We start from the raw sequence: 22,651 nt of genomic DNA on the forward strand, positions 1-22,651 counted from the left end.
CCATGCGACCTCTTTCCCCATACACCACAGTGCAGATGTACCTGTACGCCTGTGCCAATAAGACCATGTACCTTCTCTCTCGATCGCGCAGACCACACCCGTATCCCTTGGTCTAAAAAAAAAGGTCTCTCGTTGGTCCATCCATGCAACACCAACACGGTCCCTTCAAAGTCTCTCGTACCTCAGTCATGCATATTTAGACTCTTTGCCTCCCCCAACTTCTCCGCTCATCACATTGACCGATCTTCACTCTGTACTTCTTCGCTCTTCGCTCTACACTCACCTCCTCAGAGACGGATTCCTGCGTTACCATCTCGGGACAATTGTGTCTAAGCTCTAGTGCCCAGGCCACCGCTGCAACTTGTCTCCACCTGACCCTGAGTTTTTTTTTTTTCCGGCCCTCTAATCCCGTCCCCGCCGCCCCCAGGGGACCACCCCCCCTACCCCTAGTCCTCGAGTGTTTTGAGAAGTTCAGCACCGCAATTACAACTACGAGACTCGTCTTCGACACCTTTCACATTTGCGCCGGTCCAGACAGATACAAGAAAATAACGACTGCTTCCCCTCCCCTTGATCTCGTCCTTTTGCCCACGATGGGTTCTACCGAGACGACGAACGGCGTCCCCGAGTTGCGCTACATTCCCCTCACTTACTCTCCCGCCGATTCGCAAGCCTCCGCACTACGCTTGATCTTGACCCTTTTCCCCCACTGGGAGGGCCCCGACAACAAAATTGAATTCGTTCGCTTCACGGATGGCATCACCAACACTGTGCGTGTGTTCAGAGATATTCTACACTGCTGATGGAGGGATTCCGGGGGCTAATCGGCTCACAGCTCCTGAAAATCATCAATCGCAAGCCCGGCCTGACTGATGAGCAAATTGACAATGACGCGGTCCTGATGCGCGCATATGGAAATGGAACCGAGATTTTGATTGATCGCGAACGTATGTGATGCTCGACCCTTCCACCCCATTTTCTTGGGACTCCCCGTGTCCCAACACAATGGCCTCGATGGTCTCGCGACGCTCTTGCAGACAATCGACCTGATCCGCTGCATCACATGCTAACTGAGAACCTGGGACGCCACAGGTGAAACGACATCGCACAACCTCCTTGCCAGCCGTGGCCTGGCCCCTCCTCTCCTTGCTCGCTTCAAGAATGGTCTGCTGTACCGTTTCATTCGCGGCAAGCCCTGTGGCCACGAAGATTTGGTGACGCCGCCGATCTTCCGCGGCGTCGCGCGCAAACTCGCACAATGGCACGCTGTGCTTCCCAACACCGCGGCGGGCTCGGTCTCTCCGACGCCCGCGGAGAAGCTCGATGCCGAGATCACACCTATTCAACCCCGCCGGGCGGGTGATTCCATGTGGGCGGTCCTCCAGCGATGGGTCCTTGCCTTGCCCGTGGCAACTCCAGAGCAGCGGGCGCGTCGCTTGAGCTTGCAGCATGAGTTGGAGTGGGTTGTGGGCCAACTGGACGATGGAATGGGCATTGGCGAAGACGGCGTACGTTACCACATTTCCAATCATATTCCATGACTCCCCCCCCCGAATGATCTGGGTCTGGCAGGCCGCTAACTAACGTCCTCTCCTTTCGATATGCAGGTGGTTTTTGCTCACTGCGATCTTCTTTGTGCCAACGTGATTGTTCTGCCTGATGACGTCGGGACTCAGACCGAAGACGATGTGGCTCCGGTCAACTTCATCGATTACGAATATGCTGTGCCGGCCCCCGCAGCCTTCGACATTGCCAACCACCTGGCCGAGTGGATCGGCTACGATTGCGATTACAACATGATCCCTACCAAATCGGTTCGCCGGCAGTTCCTCACCGAGTATACCAAGAGCTACTGCAAGCACCGGGGGCTAGATGCTGCTTCTGAATCGGAAATGGTAGACCGCCTCTATCAAGATGTCGATCGATTCCGTGGTATTCCTGGGTTGTACTGGTACGTTTCATCAAGGCGAGGAGAAAGAACCCCCGGATTTGACCGGGAGTTATCTGCTTGCACGGACAGGAATCTGTACTGATTTTCTTTTCTGGTTCTGCCACAGGGGTGTTTGGGCTCTCATTCAGGCTCAGATTTCGCAGATTGACTTTGACTATGCTGATTATGCTGAGCAACGGCTAGGCGAATACTGGGCATGGAAGCGTGAAGTGGATGGCAGCCGAGCCAAGGCAGGCGAGGAGGTGCCCCTGCGTGAGAAGCGCTGGGCGCAAGAAGCCTGAGTGGGAGCACGTCTTGCAGCATTTCACGATGACCCATGCGCTTTTTTCCTCCTCGATTAATTGGCCTGGTTCTGGTATCTGACGTACGAACGCCGCCCGGCCTCCGCCCCAAGACCTGCTCCCGCGACCGTCAACTTTACGATTCTTCCATTTCGCCTCTTACCCACTTGCGTACTTTCTACGCTCCGTATTTGCATTTATTCTTTTCCCCCCTCTCACCTATGTGGCCCAGCGGCATCAATGCCGAATTGGCGGTGGGTCCCCACTGTTCGCCCCGCATCGCAAAGCCCTGCTATGGTTGTCGTCAAACACTCCACGACACTCTGTTGCTAGCCTCCTGCACTCATCATGACCCCGCGCCTTTTTGCCGCTGGGCCACCCTATTCCGACGCGGGAGTCCAAGGCGGATGACTCTGTACGAGGTTGTCCAAAGGCAAAGACTGGCCAATCATACTTCTTTGCCCTCGACGTGTGTTGTTGTTGACTCCTGTTGCTGTCTGTCCTTTTTTCAGTCAACAAAGCTTCATGAAGGGACCGCAGGCGACTCGTCTGGAAGCGGAAGCAAAAGGACAATCTGCCACAGGCTGATGTTTGGTATTCCATCTGCGTGATCTTTAATTTTGGCGTTTGGGTTGAAAAGACTGCGAGCCCTTATGTTTCATGGCGTTCAATCCGCCGGGCTTCGATTTTGCGTTGCTTTTGCATTCTCGAGTATCCAGGGAGACGTACGGTTTCTTTGCCGCATTGATTTTGTTTCTGCACTGCACATACTTCTTTTTTTTCCTCCTACAAGTGATGCTCTGACAACTTGCTCTTTGGTCTTTTTTGCTCATTTTTCTTGAAACCCGAGCCACAGACCGTCACGCATGTCACAATCCACGATTTGAATATCAAATAATGATACTAATAAAAAACATGAAAACTATTGATAGTCTCTTCCACAATCGCGTCTGAGTGGCTCTGTTACTAGAAATGTCCCTGGCGTAAACTGAACAATCCAAGTCTACATGAGTGCTGCAACGTCCCCCAGCAGAACGAAGCCGCGGCGGGGTGGGTAGGTCCATCTATACTCTGTTCCCTTCATATCCCAAAAGATTCTACAAGAAAAGACGGAAACGCCGGGACCACGTTGAATTGAAGTTGTTCATTTGATAGTTGATAGTTTCTACAAGCGACTCATCCCGGAAAAAAAACGCCTGGGGTTTTCTTTGCAACGCTACAAAAAGTCCTCGCTTTAAATGCCAGATAAAAACTTCACAGACGATGCTGCAGAGGGCCTTCCGAGTCTGCTAAGACACGTTTGGGAACAGGAACAATCTTCGTGTGCGTCCGATCCTCCCACTGAAGGGTTTGACTCATCTTCACATAGGAGTCCATTCCTCGACGGGCGTGTTCAGCAGGCGTCGTGGGATTAGGATCCGCCAATGTCCGACTAAACAACTCCAAAGACACCCATCCTCGAAAGCCAATATCATCGAAAAAGACCCGTGCAATGTCCAAAACCGGCAGATACCCACCACGGCTCTCTTCAAAGGGGAAAAGACGAGCGTTTCGAGACCAGCTCATCCGCGCAGGTTGTCCAGTAACGTGGAACGGATGATTCTCATCCAGAGGAGCAGTGAGACGCTCTCCATCAACCAGCTGGACATAGAAGATCTTCTCGGGGTCTATCCCCGCGGTCCGAAGACGATCAAGCGAAGCAGCCAGGTCAGCCACCGCATTCGGTGTCTTTCCCGATGGTGACGAGGGGTCTGCATAAACTCGTCCGGCGATATTAAATGAGTCAAGACATAGTCCGAAATTAGGCCGGTCAACCGCGCGGACAATCTCCCAGGACGCTTCCCAAGTATCCACATGATCTCCCCAGCAGAGCGCCTCATATACGAAGCGAAACCCCTCACCGGCGCCCAAGTCCGCTAATCGCTGGAGATCGCGGACGATCACGCGGCGGTCACCGGTTGTTCTGGGTGCGCCTGTTTGAGGATCAGGCCCGAGGAAGTTACAAGGGACTTGAATCATGTCGGTTCCTAGTGTCCGCGCGAGAGTGAACCATAGCGGAAGCTTCTCGTTGATTAAACGGTCCGATTCGGCTCGATCGATCAGACCCTCATACATGGAGAATGGTTGAAGGCAGATGATTGTCAGTCCGAGGGTGGTACATAAACTGCGTGTTTGACGGGCCGCCTTGATGCGATCGCCGTTGAAGGTGCGGTGCGCATAGCAGTCAAGATCGTCGAAGAAGAGCTCGATGCCCTGGAATCCGTGAGTCGCGGCTTGGATCAGTTTATCGGGTAGATTGTGGATCCATGGTCGACCGAGGGACATGGATGCAATGCCTGGTCGATTGAGTATCATCTTGGTAGATTTGGGTGGGTGCTGGTGAGTTGAGGCTTCGAAAGTGGGTGTTGATTCAATGTTGTCAGATGCTCGGCGGGATGGAGGATGTGTATTTCAATCTCAAAAAAAGTCAAAACAATCGGAATGTGCCTGTGAACCGGCGCCTCTAGAAAGAATGAAGAGCAACCGTGCTGAGTGCCGGAAAGGGTAGATAAATGGATCTTTGCCTGGCAATTCTCCAACCTGATATTAGATATGCACTGCTAACTATGATGAATCAGACCCGGACACCCGGGGGTAAACAAATCATTTACATTCTACAGCAAATGACCATCAGATGCGCGGGTATTGACGGGCGGATATTTTGCACCCTTCTTTTCGTTTTCCCGAACCTGTGTAGAAAGGAAGAACAAAATCCCAAAATGGCAAGAAACAATTATCCCCCCCCGGAACAGAAAGGGTGTCTCTGATCGATGTGCAACTCTACGTCCCTGATAGGTTCTGGCTTCAAAGTTCACCCACTCCCATCAAATGGTTGAACTTGGCAAAACCTTGGACGTATCGGAAAAAGAAAGAGCCGGGCGCAGATAGGCAACACCACACATGTACGCAATGCCTTTTCCCGGGCTAAACTTTTCTGGTCAACCTTGCAATGGCGTCTATTGGAGCTGGAAAATTATCTTCCTACGGAGGGATAAGTACTTTCAATGAGGACGATGAGACGCGTAGGCTTAGACGGTGTTATTGGCAGATGGTAGATACTATCAACTGAAATCCAGGCTGACGGCCCGGACAGTGGAGTAGCGATACCCAGGTTTAGAACCGGAAACTCTATGAACAAACACTTGAGCAGAACTGACGAGCTCAGTTTCAAAGTAGTAAAGCGGATTTGGAGTGCTTGTATAGAGAAATCTGTGCAGTTAGTATCCGGATCATTTGCTTTGGTGGAAGTAGTAGACACCCATCTAGGGCCAGGTCAGGTCAGGTAGTCATAGAGACCAGTCAGAAGTAGATACCTACATCGGATACCCCCTTTCCTGAAAGAATTGCAAGCCTGAGGTATGCTCTTTGCAACAGGTCCATCTGGCAGCATGACGAGATCGAGAGATTGGTAAAGGACCGTAGATGCCTGGGAAGAAGAATAGAAAAGAGATTATGACTCTCTTTCAGGATCTAGGATGCTTTTAGTTGTCAATGAGTTTGACGATGAAAGGAAAGCCTTCCTTAGAGAAGAGAGTCGTGCAAAGTCATAGCGGATGTTGGAGATCAAGCAGGTCTTCTGCAATGGTAGCTGAGAGCCAGGGGGAAATCTATTGAGAATTAGATGATGATGACCGGTCTAGGACTGACGGTTATACAGGAAGGACCTAGTGATGGGAAGCAACTAAAATTCTAAGAGTCGACCTTTGTTGTTGACGTTCCCAAGATACTCGTTACTTGCCAGTTGTGCACACGGCCAATTGTTTTTTAATTAGAATGCTCAAGGGGAGGCGAATTGGGACGTTTATTCGACGCAGTAGCGTGGCTCTTGATGAGTGAACAGGAAATGGATGAGTTCATCATATACGACACATAAACTAAATGCCATTAACAAAAGCGAAGCACCTTTCCAATCCAGATCATGAGTCTTTTGGTTGCTGCACAGCAGTATCCTCAACTTGTTCCAAACCGAGCTTCCTTTCGGCTAGATTTGACTCGATGACTTCCTGTCGGAATCGCTCCTCGTCATCGCGCAAGGTGGAGAGAATGTGAGCGTGCGCACGCCAGATAGGCTTGGTCGCGAACAAGCCATCCATGCTTTCAAGTGGGATACCCTTTGTCTCAGGAATGAGGAAAAAGACGAAAAAGATGGAGCAAATCATCAGCGAGGCAAAGAAGAAATATACTCCGTAGTCCATAGAGGTGAACATTTGCGGAGTGAAGCGCGAGACGAGGAAATTCCAGAGCCAGTTCGATGCGGCGGCACAGGCTTGAGCCAACGAGCGCATGTTTGGATCGAACATTTCCTAATGAATAAGATAAGCAGTAGTTCTCTCATATCGACCACAAGTTTGGGCAGGCTCTTTCTTGCCGAGGGGGGCTTGGGACTTACTGAGTTGAGAACCCACGGGGTACCATTCCAGGTCGGGGTGTAAAAGACAGTCCAGAGATAGAAGAAGAAGATCGCTGCGATACCCCCACTATCCAACTGGGCTTTCGGATTCTGAACCGGTTGAGCGACTTTGATATATGCACCGACGATCCACAGACAGACAGAGCCACCGGCTGCGCCGAAGAGAAGAAGGTTACGGCGACCGACACGGTCAATCAGGTATAGCAGCCAGACAAAGGTGACAACTGTCTTGACCACGCCGAAGATTCCGGTAGTGAGAAGACTGGTGTTAGTACCAGTGACACCGATACTCTGCAAGGAATATTAGCACAGGCAAAGCTTGGTAGGAACGGCTTGTCTGGGACAAATCGGAGTCTCACCTTGAAAACAGTCACGGAGTAGTAGTTGATGGCATTGATACCAGAACCATTCTGCCAGAAGAAAAGCATGCTGCCGAGGAACAAGCGCCACATGACACGCTTGTTGGTGGCAGCCGCCTGGAAAGGCTTCCAGAAACCAATTCCGATAGTCGAGCGCTGCTCCTCCTGGGCTTGATCGATCGCAGAAATTTCTTCCATCACATAGATGTCATCCTCGGGTAGCTGGCGAATCCAGCAGAGATTCTTGATGGCTTCCTCACGGCGACCACGCGAAAAGAGCCATCGGGGCGATTCTCGAAGGAAAACTGCGCCAATAAGAAGGAGACCAGCAGGGATTAGCTGGACCGCGAAAGGGATAAGCCACTGCTTGTGGCTAGCTGGGAGAGTCTCAGAGACACCGTACTAGGATCGATGGTTAGTGGTAAGCGCGGTCAAGATGCCATTTTGTATGAGGTCAGCTTACATTGATCCAAAACCCAACAAGTCCGCCAATTTGCCAGCCTAGTTCATATACACCAACCAGGCGACCACGAATGGCGGGAGGAGCGAGCTCAGAGATGTAGATGGGCGTGATATTTGAGCCGGCACCAACTCCCACACCCGCCAGGACTCGTCCTCCGTAAATCAAACCCAGTCCCCGAGAACCAGTCGCGCCCAGCATGAGACCGGCGCCGAGCACAAAGACCACCGCAGCAGAAAGCAAACCCATTCGTCGGCCCCAAAAGTGACCAATGGGGTATGCAAAAAAGGCTCCGAAAAAGGCACCGGCTTGGTACAGTGATACGATGTTGGCACTGATTAGGTTTTTCTTCTCGGAGGACATGGTATCGAAATGGAACTCGCTCTTGAAGGAATCGAGGGCCAGCGTGGTACCAATGAAAGCGCTGTCATATCCGATCATGCAGGACGTGAACGACGCGACAGCGGCCAGGAGGTATATCCGCCAGTTGTAGACGGACTTGGGGGTCGGCCGGTCTTCGACCACCTTCAGGATAGACATAATAGGCAATAGAAGTGAAATCTATCAGAATGAGATGTCGTTCCCGTCAAGCCTGAACAAAAGGCAGCACGATCTTCTGTTGCGTTGAATGCAAACGGATCGTGTGCTCAACAAGTGACCGAGACAAAATCCGGGGCAAGTCCGGGGGAAGTAATCAAAAAAAATATACTATGTCAATGCCGAAAGGATCGCGTGCAATCTAAATAGTCCTGCTGGATCCCCGGATTTTCCAATGTCATGGGATAAGGAGGGGAGGGAAAAGGAATCTGGGGATGAGCCAAAACCTGGAGGCATCGAGAACGTGCGGAGAAGCGTATAACGCAAGCTTTGGCTGCCAAGTGCAGAGCTTGAAGACCGGCAAAACGAAAGAAGGGACGGCAGAGTTGACTCTAAGGCTGTGCACAGGAGGCTATACCAGTGACTGTTGTGGGTGGGGATGAAAGTACTTCCAAACCGTAAATGCTACAGCTCAAGCTGTAGCGTGGCTGGCTCATCACGTCCGGAGAGGAAAGAAAACTTTGCAAAATCTCCGTGCGCGCATTCGGCATTAGAGTGTGGGGGTCTCCGATATCGCGGAGGCGAACTGGGGAAGCTGTGGGAGCCCAGTGAGTTTCCGAGTTGCGAGTCTCCAGTAGTTCCAGGCGCAAAGGGCTTCCCAATTCCAACTGACACAACTCAAAATCTCCCCACGCGAGAAGCCAATGCGGGTCAGGGAATCTGGCAAGTGCCCTTATGCAATTGGCAGCGGAGCCGATGAGGAATCAAGGCAGCTTTCTTGCATGTCAATCCCGCCTGCTAGATTGAGTCTTTCGATCAATAGTGGAACCAGTGGAGTGACGACAGAAAAGAGAGAAGAGCGGACGCCAAGTCGAAGAATGGCTGGGGAAAGCGATTATCCGGCGGCAGAGAAATCCCAAACTGTGAATCGGCTGGTCCTATTCCGAAAAGATTCCAGCGCCTTGCGGTCACCCTCCACTTTTAGAATAGACCTGAACTTCAAGACTCGACGAGACAGCAATGGGGATCGCCAAACTTGCTTGACTGCCTCTCAAAGACTTACATCTCTCACACTGGGCCCAAACAAGCAGCACGCATCCCCAAGTTTCGAACACGACACGCGGGAGAGCCAAAACGGCAGAGCTTTTAGCCTGGCCTGAGCCTTAGCTTTTGGTCGTGGAGAAGTGGTACGGAAATAGAAAGTCTTCTTAATATCTCTGATCTGCCTCCTCTTCAGATGCAATTGTACCTCTGCCCAAATCATCCAGTTTCAACGTGCCACCCTCATCCGTCATGGCCGCACCAACAACCGAGACGTCTGTTTGCCCGTCCCAGCCAGAGGAGCCCATTCATAGTCCTGCTCATCTCGACGGTGTGGCTTACCTATACGGCCATCCACTGCTCAACTCACTTTCTCCGTCTCTCCATCAAACAGTTTACAATGCATTGGGTCTCAACTGGCAGCAAATCCCTCTGTCCAGCGTATATGGCACCTCTGCCACCTACCCACCCCCTTACACCCGCTCTCCGCCTATACAAACCTTCCTCGCCTCGATTAAAGCCAATCCCAAATTTGTCGGCTCATCAGTCACAATGCCGCACAAAGTCGCCATAATGCCTCATCTGGACGATCTGACGGAGCACGCCCGCCAAGCCGGCGCTTGTAACACAATATTCATTCGCCAGGACCCCTCAACAGGCGCCCGCTGCTACGTCGGCACCAACACCGACTGTGACGGTATCCGTGAAGCTTTGCTGCAAAACTCGCCCGATCCATCACGCTTTCGCGACCGGCCAGCCTTGATTATTGGGGGCGGTGGCACAGCCCGCACGGCAATCTACGTGATGCGTCGATGGCTTGGCTCGAGCCGTATCTACATTGTCAACCGAGATGCTGCCGAGGTGGCCGCGATCATGGCGGAGGATCGGGCGCGAAATCCAGACCCGACCGCACAGGCACCGCTCATTCATGTCACCGATCCCGAAGAAGCCGCTCGTTTGGAATCTCCTGCCGCGATTGTCTCCGGAGTCCCCAACTACCCTCCCAAGACTCCGGAGGAGTTGAGCGCGCGTGCAGTGGTAAAGTCATTCCTTGGCTCGGCAGCCGAGGCTTCTCAGCAGGATGGTGTGATCCTGGAGATGTGCTATCACCCAGTCCCGTGGACGGAAATTGCCCAGATGGCATCTACGGCTGGATGGAAGGTGATTCTTGGCTCCGAGGCTTTGATCTGGCAAGGCCTGGAACAAGCGCGTCTTTGGACTGGACAAGATGTCATCAGGATACCGGGGGTGGTGGATGCTGTGAAGGCCGTCGTGAATGGATCTGTGGCGGAACGAGCTGCCCATATGAAGAAGGCTTCGAGCGTGTTATAATTAAAAGGTGCAATTGGTCGCATCTTGGTACTTTTCCAGTACAGTCTCTCTTCTCTTTTGTGTTGCGACATATGCATCCCATGACATACATAGACGAGGAACCTTGATGGATCCGATATTCAAGTGATGCTAATTTACAAAGCCAAATACATTTGAAACTCCACATACGTGCTGGTCGCCGTGATTTTTTCTGCGGCGTTAGTCATTCGATGGTAATTGAGAGGATAAAATCTTAGTTTGCGAGAATCCATTGGGCTTTGCATATCTAGACATTTCGAAATTGAAATTCGCTTGGCCCTATTATCGAAGGGACATTTATGCGAGTCATTTTCTCTCCCCCGCACATCGATATGTGCCTCTTAAGTGCATCATGCGTCGATGTTGGAAGTATATCGATACCTAAGCACCAGGTCGAGAATATGACAGATGACGGACCCGCCGCCAGACTTCTCGAACTGTGCGCTCTTGGGACTCTCGACCAGATTCTGTGGCTGAGGGGCCTGCGGGTCTAGAATATCCAAGCATGAGTGATTCAGTAAAATGTGATAGAGAGAGAGAGACGTAAAATCAGCTGTGCTTACCTGATCGCCAAGTATAGCCGGCTCCCTAGCCTCACATCTGGAATTGGGGCCGTATTGGGGTCATCTGGAGGGTTCGCTGAGGTGACGAGTCCACCAGCTTCAAGCAAAATGGCAATACCAGCGGCCACGTCCCTAGAGATACCGATGATAGTCAGATGAATGGTCAGAACTGGTGAAGATAAAATCTCCCACTTACCATTCCCAGCAACCCCCTTCCCACCAGATATCAAAAGACCCCATCGCTGTGTATGCCAGGTCTAGTGTGGCACTACCCAAGCTTCGGATTCCATGCACCATGCCACCCTTGCCATCTCTTCCACCAATCTCCGCTGCCATATTGACAAAGCTTTCAATCTTGCGATGCATGTTCCCATCGGGAATGTCTCGACGGTCCTTGCCCCATTCACAGGAAAAGATACACTGGGACGGGGCGTGTGGTGGCATTGGAGGAATTGGATTTCGAATGAGAGGGAGTCGACGCGTCTCATTGAGCCAGGCACCACGTCCGCGACAGGCGGAGAAGAGCTGATCTTGGAATGGTGCATAAATGACACCAATGACAGGGCGATTCTCAACAACAAACCCGATGGACACACAGTACATGGGGAAAAGATGTGTGTAATTAACCGTTCCTATAATGTGATGATGAGTTCAAGTTTTCCAAAACGCACCAGCAGTAATATGGATTGCTACTTACCATCCAAGGGATCAATGCACCAGGTCGGTTGCTCATCAATCAAATAATCGCGCGATTCACCCTTGGCATATGTTTCTTCACCGAGAAATCTGATCAGATTGCTTAGCTTTCCCAATCGCGCAGGTCAGGAGACTGGCAGACAAACTTGTGCGCAGGATATTTGCTTTGTATAGCTTTTCGAATGAAGACTTCGATATCTAACTCCAGCCGAAGAGAATGAGAATTCTTGTAATTACCAAAGTTTGTGGAAGTGCGATTTCAAGTCCAACCTACGTACCTTCGTCGGTCTGAGTCACGATGTCCACCGCATTGTCCTTCTCTTCAAACGTTTGAGGAGTACTAACGCCGCCGATTCGCTGCTCGACTCTTTCCAAAAGAAGCTCACCAGCTTTCCGCCCTAAATCCACTGCGAAAGTGTATATTTGATCCAGGTCGTCCTGGGATAATTGTCCACCGGTCATTGCGATCGATTGCGAATCTCAATCTAATATTCGACTGAAATGTGCTGATGGCTGCTTGATTTTCAGGATATTGATCTTTCGGGTGAATGAGTAGGAAGTGTAGGATTTTCATAAGAGAAAATTGAAGGATAAGTCGATGGAGCGCGGACAAATCTTTGCTGAAAAGATGATTGAAGAGACCGGTGGTACCCGGGTCTCCGCATGGACAGGACCGGCCAGCTACCCTCCTGCGGGGTATATAACCCCAAGAATCAAATAAAGCTTTGTGTTCGAATTCGTTCTATTTTTCGTCGCTGGCAGATAGACTTGATGATTAAAGCGCTTCATACTTAATCTCAGAGATTGTCTTCATGCTGCGCTCGCCATTGTTGTTGAGTTGAATAAGCTATTGATATGTTTTAAGCTATTGATACGACTAGGTCATTTGGCCGGCTGCCTGCCTGCCGCACGAAAATCCTTGAGCGAGCTCGGCCACCTCTCTGGACTGTATAATTGGTCGTCATATACGATTTCATTGCTGATCGCAACAGAAATGAAAATTCGTCAATTAAATCTTATAGAAATGAGTCATACTGGACTCATGCAAAGAGGCCAGCACGACACTCGAAAACGGACTGTGAAGGTCCCTATTGAACCATTTACATCATGAGTATCGAAGGTAAATGGAAAAGTCCGGCTAATGACGGCTCTCTTTGCAATAGAACCGAAGAGCTCATTAGAGTAATTTTCCACTTTTGCATGCTTTGGTCCATGTTGAACCAATGGCCAACAAGGTGGAGGCGACACGATGAGGCGTGGACCCTTAGAGATTCATGATCTGTTTGTTCATTTTCCGGGTGTCTACCAGTCAGAAGATCGTTACCCAGCCGATGCGACGTGTTTACTATGTACCATTTGTCAATGCAACAATGTATCCTCTTCAGAAAAGTTTTTGGAATGAAATAATCATGAAACCATCGTAACAGTCTCAATTGAACATTGGCAATCATAGCCACCGTGGGGGATTGCCCACGACATGCGGCAACTTTGGTAGCGCAGCGGACCGGCAAAGCGCTCAGCCGGATGGTCCACGCAAACTTTGAACAGACGCCTCGGCAATTCGATGGCAGTGAACAAGTATTTTGCCGACCACCTTTCACATCACTTTCAGACAAGTGCGATTCCGAATCAAAGTTCTGATAGCACATAAACACTGTAGTTTATATGATCTTATAGATGCCATCACATTTATTTTCCGATAATTTATTCAAAATCTATTCAACTCCTTGGCCTAGCTGAAAGCATTGCTCACGCACACACAAGATGGGCAAATCAATCCTACTGATCAACGGACCTAACCTCAATCTCCTCGGCACTCGTGAACCGCATATTTACGGCCATACTACGCTGGCGGACGTCGAGAATGACTGTCATGGCACTGCCGCTAAGCATGGTTGTAGCTTCGATGCATTTCAATCCAACCATGAAGGTGCCATCGTCGATCGTATCCAAGCTGCTCGAGGTCGGGTGGACGGCATCATCATCAATCCAGGCGCCTTCACCCATACTTCTGTGGCGATTCGTGATGCGTTGCTTGGCATAGGAATTCCTTTTATCGAGCTACACGTGAGCAATGTCCACGCACGAGAACCTTGGCGACACCACTCGTACTTCAGCGACAAAGCCTCGGGGATTATTGTCGGATTGGGTGTTCATGGATACAAGGCTGCAGTCGAGCATGTTGCGTTGAATTTCACGGAGTTGGAGAAAGATAATAGGGCTGCACTGTGAGCTGCCTGGTCATTTGACTTCAATGTTTACAGGTCGAAGATGAGTTGTTTCAAGAATCGTGTCGACTTATGGAATTAATCGTAATGATTTTTGGTCCCTTAAGACCGAAACGTCCTTTCATGATTGTCTCACTCTGGCAAGAAGCTTTTCATGCCGGAGGAGGTATACGGAATAGTTGCTCTCGTAGCTTTTAGGCCAGCTGCCAGAAAAGGTTTCTTCTAGGGGAGGATTCCACTTCAAGAACATGTTGCAAGCCCCCGTAGACATCACTTGAGAGGAATCCGCCACGAGATTTGACACTGTGTGAAAGACTCTTCAGTTCGCCACAAATATTCGCCACGAGCAGAGACAAAGCGATCTGTCTCTGTTGACATGAAGGCTTAGTATGAAATTGTAAGAAGTATCCTTCACTGGAAGCCTTTCTCAACTTATTCCAGGGCCGCATAAGTTCAACCCCAAAGACTTGGGCGGGGCTGGAGAATGAGTCAACGTTTCGCAGCATGTTTTGATGACAGAGGCTGAGTGAAGGCTCATCTCTGGGGTGCGTCTCCAATACCAAGCGAGTCCCGTCGCCTTGCAGAAGATTGCACGGCCATCGGTAATTGCTGTGTTTGGGCCAACAGAAATGGCTCTATCTGATCCGAGAAAGATAAGAGTTCTGGTACCCCACTTTCTGTAACATATCCAAGATTTTGCATGAACTCAGGCTGATTATCGGGTCTGAACGCGATTGGTGAGTATGTCAAGCCCGCAAATCAGGTAGATCTAGCAGGGAACTTACTTTTCTGCGCCATCTAGCGAGGCAAGCTCATCGAATAGAGCGTCAAGATCCGGCGCAATTCGTTGCGGGGCCTGACGTCTCACAGACCCGTAATCATCCACTTCTGTAAAGGGATCATGACCAAGCGATGGTTCTGCATAGGTAGAGTACTGCCCGCCATACGGAATATCAGATTCATGGTTTAGCGCAGACTCTTGTACCAATGAAAGAGAAGGCTCTGTTGACTGCGAGTTTCTCTTTGGGTGGCCCGTATGAGCCGAAGGTCCTAAGACACCAGCCATGGAAGCCAGGGAAGACGTGGGGGTCATCGTCACATAACTAGTTTCGGATAGACCAGATGTATTTCGAAGCCAGGGCGTTGCAAGCATCGAGTTCATCGGACGACGCGAATGGCCATCAAGATCAGGTGAAAAATTGGTGGAAGACAAGCTATGGTGAGGAGCAGATGTTGATAAGACCTGACGCGGTGGTGTTTGGCTTTCGGAATGCTCAGAATAGTCTTGCTGCAATTCGAATTTTCTACCCGCGGGGCCATGAAGGGAATCCGCCGTCATCCACATTTGCCTCAGATGAGAATTGAGCGATTCAAGCTTAGGCCAGAAGGTCGCTCTAGAATTCCCTGGTCCATTTTGATGTACTGAGTCTCTGAGACATTGACTGAGTATCATCCCGAAGATGGGTGTTGCCGCTGCACAGCTATAGGTGTCCATGAAGAAGTGCAGCAGCTGATAGAGTGCCTGAGAGCTCTCGACAGCCTTACCCCGATGGGAAAGCTGTGAAAGATGATTGTCACCTTCGCGTGAAGCAATATGCATGTTGAGGCTCATGACAGTGCTCCGGTACAATATCTCAAGGCTGAATACATGAGGTGAAGGCGGATTTGACTGGCGATTCTGTAGTTCAATGCGAGAACTCCTGGGTAATGACGAGACCCATCTGTGAAGTTGAATCTGGAGAGAGTCTAGCTGGGCGCGGGACGCGGTCGGATCCCGCTTGATGAAGCAGAGGTCGTTCAATATTGAGACGAGAGATATCAGATGGTTGAACGTGCTCAGTGCATGGAGAGGCCCCCGCTGCATAGAAAGACGGAAAGAGTGACTTGGGCTGAAGCCAGTCTGATCTTCCCACGGATGCCACTCTTCAAGTCCGTCCTCGCTGACAGTCCCCACTCGAGCTAAATCGCCCTTTCGAAGGCAAGGAAGTTGCGATGTTTGCTCCGCAGTGAGCGTCTCGAGAAGAAAGCAAGCCAAAAACACATGTTGAGCTCGACCAACTGTCCTGGTGATGGAATGTGTAGCAACTTCGAAGCTTGGTTGGTCCAGTCTCAGAATCTGGGCAATCCGAATAGCTTGCCCTACTAGCATCCACGCGGCATTCCATTGATGCTGACCAAGATTTATCAAAGATAGAATTAGCAAGGCCTGTACGTGACCAAGCTCGTACGAGTAGCCCTCAGCAGGAATTAATGAGCGTGCGATATGAAATAGCTGTGCAGCGTTGCCAGAGCGGGACTGCGCACTGCGCTCGTACGACGACTTGTTGGCTGCATCTTGGAAGGTGGCCAGAGCCAAGATCGCCCACAAAGCCGCATGATCTCCGGATCCAGCTACATCGCTTGACATCATGAGTGGGCCGTCGGTGTACTGGTAGGCGGTACGGAGCATGTCATGTTTCTCAAGAATGGGCAACCAGCATTGCGTGTATGTGAAGTATACATCGAGGAGAGACCACACATTGGGCGGAAGCTCAAGAAGAACTCTGCCCGCAGTCGTCGAGGGCTCTTCAATACCCGAACGGGCACGAATCGGAGAGGACATCTCTGTTGAAGGTAGCGTCTGAACACCCGCCTCCTGACTTCGGTGGCTTCGACGGACATCTGCCGGGCTTTGCTGGGCTGCGCGTGGCGGCGAATGACGTTTATGATTCATCTCCGTGGGAATTTGCCATTCTCGTGCTTCTGGGGACGCTAAGACTGTGTCAACATCGAGCGGTGTCTCAGCATCATCTGGTGGGCAGGTGCTTTGTTCCCTGTCTTCTTGTGGTTGCTCTAACACAACCAACATGCGCTCGATGTCCCTGAGCATCATGCTGTTTTTGAAAGATGCAAGTAGAGTGTCCGACCCTTCAGCTTCCTTCCCCATTGCAGCGAGATGACCGAGAAGATTGGTGGACTTCATCAACGCGCGCATGACGTCTTCGCTGCCTCGGATTTTCTGAAATACCAGTCCCCATAACAACTCCAACGACCGAATGTATCCTGTCGGGAGTCCCCGCTTCTTTGGATTGGTCTTGTAGGTACATTGACGGCCCAGTGATGCGCATGTTGAGCAGACAGGCCGGGCTCCGTCGCATTTGTCTTTTTTGGTTCGACAGTTGTCGCAGGCCCGCGATACTCGCTGGCGCTTGGGCTGGGCCGAGTCGTCTGGTGCATTCGCTCTGCCGTCATCGTCCGCATCTATCAATCCTCGCTTGAGTTTGCTATTTGGCCCAGTGCCTTGACCTAGCTCGGAGCTCATCATGAGAAGAAATGGAAAAAAACTGCACCCCGCGGCTTTCGCCGCATATCTGTGGAAAGCGATCAAGCGCTGGGCAATTGAATCTTTGGCCGACGGCAACTGTCGCAAATATCGTGCACTCTCATTGGCTAATTTATGCAGTCCGTTGAGAAGATAATACGGCGAGTTTCAGATATTGAAGACAATGGTAGCAATTTGTCGCGCACCCGAAACCGGCAGAAGACGAAGCAGACGAGTGCATCCACGCTCAGTCCGGGGAAAGAGGAGGCCCAGCGGCAGAAAGATGACCCGCATTTTCCCCGCCGACTGGGGTACGGTCGCAGAGAAGCTTGCCGATTGCGATTCTGCAAGTCCCGGTCCAATCTAGCTCTCTGAACGCCTGCCTTTTCTGCATTGTTCTCGTCCCTGAAAACTACGGACCATCGATCCAGAAAGCTTCTGACATTTCATGTGAAGCCTTCAGCATACCTGTGCCGATGGAAATTCTCAGATATCCTTGAGCCGCTCCGATGCGACAATGTCTCTAGTAGAGACCAAACGTAAATCGACCGACGACCACGATGCGCGGCCCCGAAAGTACGGCCCTAGAGAGACTTCCCTCTCGTCATCCGCGCTGGCATCGCACATTGGGTCGTCGCGATACTTTGATGGGCAGACGGACACGTATCACGAACGCAACATGAAGACGATACTCTCCAACCGAGGCTCTCCAACAGTCATTGCGGATTACGAACCATCGTCGAGTACGCGCCAGTTCAAGCCTAGTTCCTCTATCGTCTTGATCGGTATCCGAGGCACTGGAAAGTCCAGCCTGGCGGTTATGTTGGCGGCTGCCCCCGGTCGTCAATTGATAGATTCTGATCGATACTTTCATCAAGTCACCGGCTGTTCGCGAGTTGAATTCAAGAAAAACAACGATCATGCAACTCTCCAACAGCAAGAATCTCAGGTCTTTGAGTCTATGCTTTGGGAAAATCAAGAAGGGTGTATAATTGTCTGCGGGGCGGGAACAATGGAGCGTCGTGGTCAAACGCTGTTGAGGGAATATGCGCGCACGCATCCAGTGATCCACGTCGTTCGAGACCCTCAGAGTATTCAGTCATACCTCAAAGCCTGGAGCACCCCAAAAGTTCAACATTTCCTAGAGATATCAGGCCCAATATACCGGAGCTGTTCCAACCTGGAATTCTTCAATCTCTCAGAAACCTTCCAGAGGAATAGCACTAGTCCAGGGTCCGATGGTCAAGGTTCGTCGCCTGAGCCTCAATTCGACCGTTGCACACAGGCACCGACACCCTTCTTGACTCTGAAGAAGGTCCAGCGAGACTTCCTTTCATTTGTTGCTTTCTTGACGGATGACCGTGCGGAAACGAGCCGTCAGCAAGCTTCTTTCCCATTATCACTGTTGCCCGTTGAAAGCCGACGAAATACCTTGGCGCTATCAGTTCCCTTCTCTGCGTTGTGCGAGAGGAATTTGGACCTTGAGGAGCTCGAGTTCAATGTTGATGCTATTGAACTAGTCATTGATGTGGCAGGCCACGTTGCTGAGCCCAATGGCGATTCAAATTTGAATGATAAAATCAGTCATGCGGTGGCACTTATCCGTCGCCAGACTATTGTCCCACTTATCTACCACGTTGAAAGCTATGTGACACCTACAAGACCACATTCGCCGACTCAGAGAAGTCGTCGCCTATGTGATCAAGAATACTCGGCGCTTATTCAACATGGTCTGCGGCTCGGTCCCGGCTTTCTCACTATTGATCTGAGTCGCGAAGAAACCCTCATATCTAAAGTCATGAACAGTAGGGCGAAGACCAAGATCATTGCACACTTTGAGTCTCATCAACGCTTCTCAGGAGGCTGGGACGGTGAGGAGTGTATGAAAATCTACGATCGCGCGCAAAAGCTTGGATGTGACGTTTTACGGATTTGTCAACCAGCCGAGAAGATGGAAGACAATGACGCCGTACAACGATTTCGAAATAGAGTCCAGAATCTGCCGACCAAAGCTATCCCCGTGATTGCTTACAACACAGGACCTCTCGGTCGCATGTCACGGTGCTTTAACCCCATCCTCACGCCGGTCACACATCCGTGTCTCGGCGACGCTCTCGGTCCTACCGACTCGCATGTCACCGCCGTTGCTGTTCAAAAGGCGCTCTATAGTTCTTTCGTGCATGATCCTATGCAATTCTTTCTCTTTGGTGCCAACGTCAATTACAGCATGTCTCCTGCTATGCACAACGCCGCCTTCAAGGTGTGTGGAATGCCACATCGGTATACTATCTTTCAAAGTCCAGAGCTCCGGGGGCTGAATGAGCTTGTTGGAAACCCTTTCTTCGGTGGTTCAAGCGTCAGCCTGCCTTACAAGACCGAGGTAATCCCTCTCCTGGATTCCATGTCGCCACATGCGCGGGCCATTGGGGCTGTCAACACGATCATTCCTATCCGAAACAATGATCTCTTGGATCCACGCCTCTCTGAGGTTTCATCAATCCATCTTGAAAGGGCACGAGCTGGCCCGGTCAGAGGCATACACGGAGACAACACCGACTGGATCGGGATTTGTAATTGTATTCGACGCGGACTCTCGCCTGCCAACGCTGTGCGTCAGTCCACCACCGGCTTGGTTATTGGATCCGGCGGCATGGCCCGCGCAGCTATCTACTCCATGATTCATCTCGGTGTACGGAACATCTTTGTTTTCAACCGTACTATCGCGAAAGCCGAAAAGCTGGCCGATCATTACAATCGACAAGAATTATTTTCCAACGGACGGAGGCCCGACGAACGTCCCCGGGTGAGGATTCTCAACCACACAGACGAACCTTGGCCTGCGGCTTACAAGCAACCAACAATCATCGTCTCGGGGATTCCGGCTCACAGTATTAGTGGGGAGCCCCCACCCAACTTTAATGTGCCGACTCAATGGCTGGAGAGCCCGACAGGTGGCGTCGTGGTCGACGTAAGTTTCTCTCGTATCTCACCCGTGGCCTGTGTTCTTCAGAGCTGACTTGGCACCTAGCTGGCTTACAAACCTCTCAACACACCGCTCATGAAACAAATTCGAGCTCTGTCTCACCGGGGCTGGGTCGCCTTGGACGGCCTGGATGTGCTTCCCGAACAAGGCTTTGCCCAATTCGAGCTGTTCACGGGCCGACGAGCACCCCGTCGGTTGATGCGTACCATCGTCTTGCAAGAATATGAGGATGACGAGGCTCATGACGACCGCAATGCCATTCAATATCGACTGCGCCACCTCGACGGTCAACCTACGTGAGGAGGGGTGATGCTCTCCTTGATGGGATTATATGACTATTTCCCGCTGCGTCGTTTTTGGACGCAAGCAAATCCTCTAGCGAGTGCCCGGATGTTTTGAGAATAAGACAATCCTCCTTCTGTTGGAGGCCTTGGTGTTGCGTTGCTTTCGACTGCCGGCTTAACTAGCACTGTCGCATCAAAGCGGGTCTCGGATGGTCCCTGTGCCGACACCAGATCATAACAGGCTGCATCATCAGAGGCAGTTCCTCGAGTGTTGGGCCTCTTTCTGGGGGGGGGGGGAGCAATTTAGGTGCTTCACGTGCAATGACATCTGCCGGGAGTCGGACGGAACCGTTGGATATTTGAACTTGATCAGACCATGGGCCGTGCTGAGAAGCTTTCTTGAGAAACACTCAATGAACCGATGTCAGGGTGATCCTTGTCACCGCAGGTCTCTGTCGTATATGCTCGCCGGAACTTCTCATGGCATGGTTTTGAATTCACAGCACGTTCTGGACTGTGACCTGAACTGATATTCCGCTACTATAATCTACATATTGAAGGCTTTTCTGAGAGACGACCTGATTTCCATAGATCTACCAAAGTCGCGTGAAATATTCATTGTCCAGAACCCTGTCGTGTCGCCCTTGTTGAAAGTCGGCAAAGCCTTCATGCATCACCTCCGAAGCGACTCTACTTATATTTGAAATAGACGGTCATGCAGTAGATGAATCGTCCTGCTTGGCCTCAAAAGTGGGAATTCCGACCTCCAAACTACGTTAACCAAGGCTTGACCACCCAGTCCAAGCTTCGATAGATCATTTCAAGTGCCAGGTCATGTACATAACACCCTTTGTTTGAGAGACAAAGAGCCGTGGCCCTTGGGATCTGAGAGTTCCGCCTCGACTGCGACGCTTCCGGTCTCACGGCTGTTTGAGGGAAGGTCCGAAACATGCATGTTTCGGAAGTGGCAGGGACTACTTCCTCGAGCCGGCGATCGCCTATTCTCTCCATCTGTTTTGCCAGTCTGAAAGCGTTAGGTTTCCACGCGATTGGTTGGGGATTGGTTGATAATTGAATATCTCTCGATAGGGTAATGAATGAACTCGGAGTCGGGAGGAAACAGTAGATTCAAGTAACGTATCCATGAAGCAGGCGACTAATTCTTAGAGTGGTAAGACGACAGGACTTAAGGTTCGGTCCTGTGCTACACCAGGTCGATATTGAGAATGATGTGGAATTGAATGCTGAGTGTTCTGCTAGTAAACGTACAGTACTGTACTATCATCGTGGTCCAACAGATTGATTCGTGCATAGGGTGGAGAAATGGACGGGAGACCCTACACTAATACACAGGTATGTAATGATGGGGTAATGTTGAATCTGGAGGATCCATACATGGCATATTCCCGCAGCTAGATAGGTTAGCGTCTGCGAGGAGCTGTGCTGCCTTGATCATGTAAGGTATATTGATATCTGACCATACCCATTCGGAGTCGTGAGGAGGCAAGCCACAGCTCTCGACTGACTGGGGATGCTTTGTGTGGGGAAAAGCCCTGGTAATTTCACCACGTGACACTGCGTTGTTTCAGATGGGCGCTGAAACAGTACCAGCTCGTGCAGGGCTGGGTACTTAATTAAAAGTTACATAACACTTGTCGAGGGCAGATTCTGGTTCGCAATCGGATTGGTCAACTTTGACACCAGATAATTTATTGTTTTTTTTTTGCTCGGAGAGACTTTGTTCTCTACGTTGTAGACTCGACCGAGCGAGATGCTCCAGAACGTGGACACTTCAAAGGTCCGCGGCAAATTGCTTGGCACGGCAGATGCACCGTACTTACACCTGGAGATCTCGTGAGTGTACAGTTGATTTCCTGGGCCCATTTTCAAGGATAGGGTTGAGCGGACAAAGTGTAGAGACTTTGAGACCATTCCCAGCTGGTCGGAGGGTCGACCGCAGTCTCTCGTTTCAGAGGGGGCAGAAGTGGAAAAAGGTCCAGGGAGAGTGGTTGTCTCTAGACAAAGGAACGACGGCTCGGGTCTCGTTTGAGACAGGCGAGGCCCGTTCCATGGATGCCGGCAAGAATGACACACGTGGTCGTCTGAGGAGGGCCCGAAATAGCCAAATTGAAAGCATATTCATTTTTGGAATCAGGTCGAGGATGCA

At 50.9% G+C, this 22,651-nt stretch overlaps 9 protein-coding genes across 9 annotated transcripts; 4 read left to right on the forward strand and 5 right to left on the reverse strand.

Annotated features, from left to right (window-relative positions):
* Positions 1-593: 593 nt before the first annotated feature.
* Positions 594-2,232, forward strand: POX_d05550 (uncharacterized protein; the record flags this gene model as incomplete). Its single annotated transcript, XM_050114392.1, has 5 exons — positions 594-770; positions 836-947; positions 1,093-1,508; positions 1,608-1,951; positions 2,058-2,232. The coding sequence occupies 5 exons, from the start codon at positions 594-596 to the stop codon at positions 2,230-2,232; spliced, it is 1,224 nt and encodes a 407-aa protein (XP_049969343.1).
* Positions 2,233-3,486: 1,254 nt separating this feature from the next.
* POX_d05551 (3-dehydroshikimate dehydratase) lies at positions 3,487-4,587 on the reverse strand (the record flags this gene model as incomplete). Its single annotated transcript, XM_050114393.1, has 1 exon — positions 3,487-4,587. One exon carries the CDS (start codon positions 4,585-4,587, stop codon positions 3,487-3,489), a length of 1,101 nt encoding a protein of 366 aa, XP_049969344.1.
* Positions 4,588-6,188: 1,601 nt separating this feature from the next.
* Positions 6,189-8,041, reverse strand: POX_d05552 (putative quinate permease; the record flags this gene model as incomplete). The annotated part of the gene is made up of 4 exons (XM_050114394.1): positions 6,189-6,575; positions 6,662-6,973; positions 7,042-7,443; positions 7,505-8,041. 4 exons carry the CDS (start codon positions 8,039-8,041, stop codon positions 6,189-6,191), a joined length of 1,638 nt encoding a protein of 545 aa, XP_049969345.1.
* A 1,290-nt stretch (positions 8,042-9,331) lies between these two features.
* POX_d05553 (Quinate dehydrogenase) lies at positions 9,332-10,411 on the forward strand (the record flags this gene model as incomplete). The annotated part of the gene is made up of 1 exon (XM_050114395.1): positions 9,332-10,411. The coding sequence occupies one exon, from the start codon at positions 9,332-9,334 to the stop codon at positions 10,409-10,411; it is 1,080 nt and encodes a 359-aa protein (XP_049969346.1).
* A 399-nt stretch (positions 10,412-10,810) lies between these two features.
* On the reverse strand, positions 10,811-12,150 carry POX_d05554 (Protein qutG; the record flags this gene model as incomplete). Its single annotated transcript, XM_050114396.1, has 6 exons — positions 10,811-10,919; positions 10,993-11,124; positions 11,189-11,624; positions 11,690-11,778; positions 11,835-11,886; positions 11,967-12,150. 6 exons carry the CDS (start codon positions 12,148-12,150, stop codon positions 10,811-10,813), a joined length of 1,002 nt encoding a protein of 333 aa, XP_049969347.1.
* A 1,302-nt stretch (positions 12,151-13,452) lies between these two features.
* POX_d05555 (Catabolic 3-dehydroquinase) lies at positions 13,453-13,920 on the forward strand (the record flags this gene model as incomplete). The annotated part of the gene is made up of 1 exon (XM_050114397.1): positions 13,453-13,920. The coding sequence occupies one exon, from the start codon at positions 13,453-13,455 to the stop codon at positions 13,918-13,920; it is 468 nt and encodes a 155-aa protein (XP_049969348.1).
* A 190-nt stretch (positions 13,921-14,110) lies between these two features.
* On the reverse strand, positions 14,111-14,422 carry POX_d05556 (uncharacterized protein; the record flags this gene model as incomplete). The annotated part of the gene is made up of 2 exons (XM_050114398.1): positions 14,111-14,284; positions 14,375-14,422. The coding sequence occupies 2 exons, from the start codon at positions 14,420-14,422 to the stop codon at positions 14,111-14,113; spliced, it is 222 nt and encodes a 73-aa protein (XP_049969349.1).
* A 28-nt stretch (positions 14,423-14,450) lies between these two features.
* On the reverse strand, positions 14,451-17,217 carry POX_d05557 (Quinic acid utilization activator; the record flags this gene model as incomplete). The annotated part of the gene is made up of 2 exons (XM_050114399.1): positions 14,451-14,640; positions 14,702-17,217. The coding sequence occupies 2 exons, from the start codon at positions 17,215-17,217 to the stop codon at positions 14,451-14,453; spliced, it is 2,706 nt and encodes a 901-aa protein (XP_049969350.1).
* A 517-nt stretch (positions 17,218-17,734) lies between these two features.
* On the forward strand, positions 17,735-20,500 carry POX_d05558 (Quinate repressor protein; the record flags this gene model as incomplete). The annotated part of the gene is made up of 2 exons (XM_050114400.1): positions 17,735-20,185; positions 20,246-20,500. The coding sequence occupies 2 exons, from the start codon at positions 17,735-17,737 to the stop codon at positions 20,498-20,500; spliced, it is 2,706 nt and encodes a 901-aa protein (XP_049969351.1).
* Positions 20,501-22,651: the final 2,151 nt, after the last annotated feature.

The sequence above is a fragment of the Penicillium oxalicum genome, chromosome IV (assembly GCF_001723175.1).
Source record: "Penicillium oxalicum strain HP7-1 chromosome IV, whole genome shotgun sequence".
NCBI classification, from domain to species: domain Eukaryota; kingdom Fungi; phylum Ascomycota; class Eurotiomycetes; order Eurotiales; family Aspergillaceae; genus Penicillium; species Penicillium oxalicum.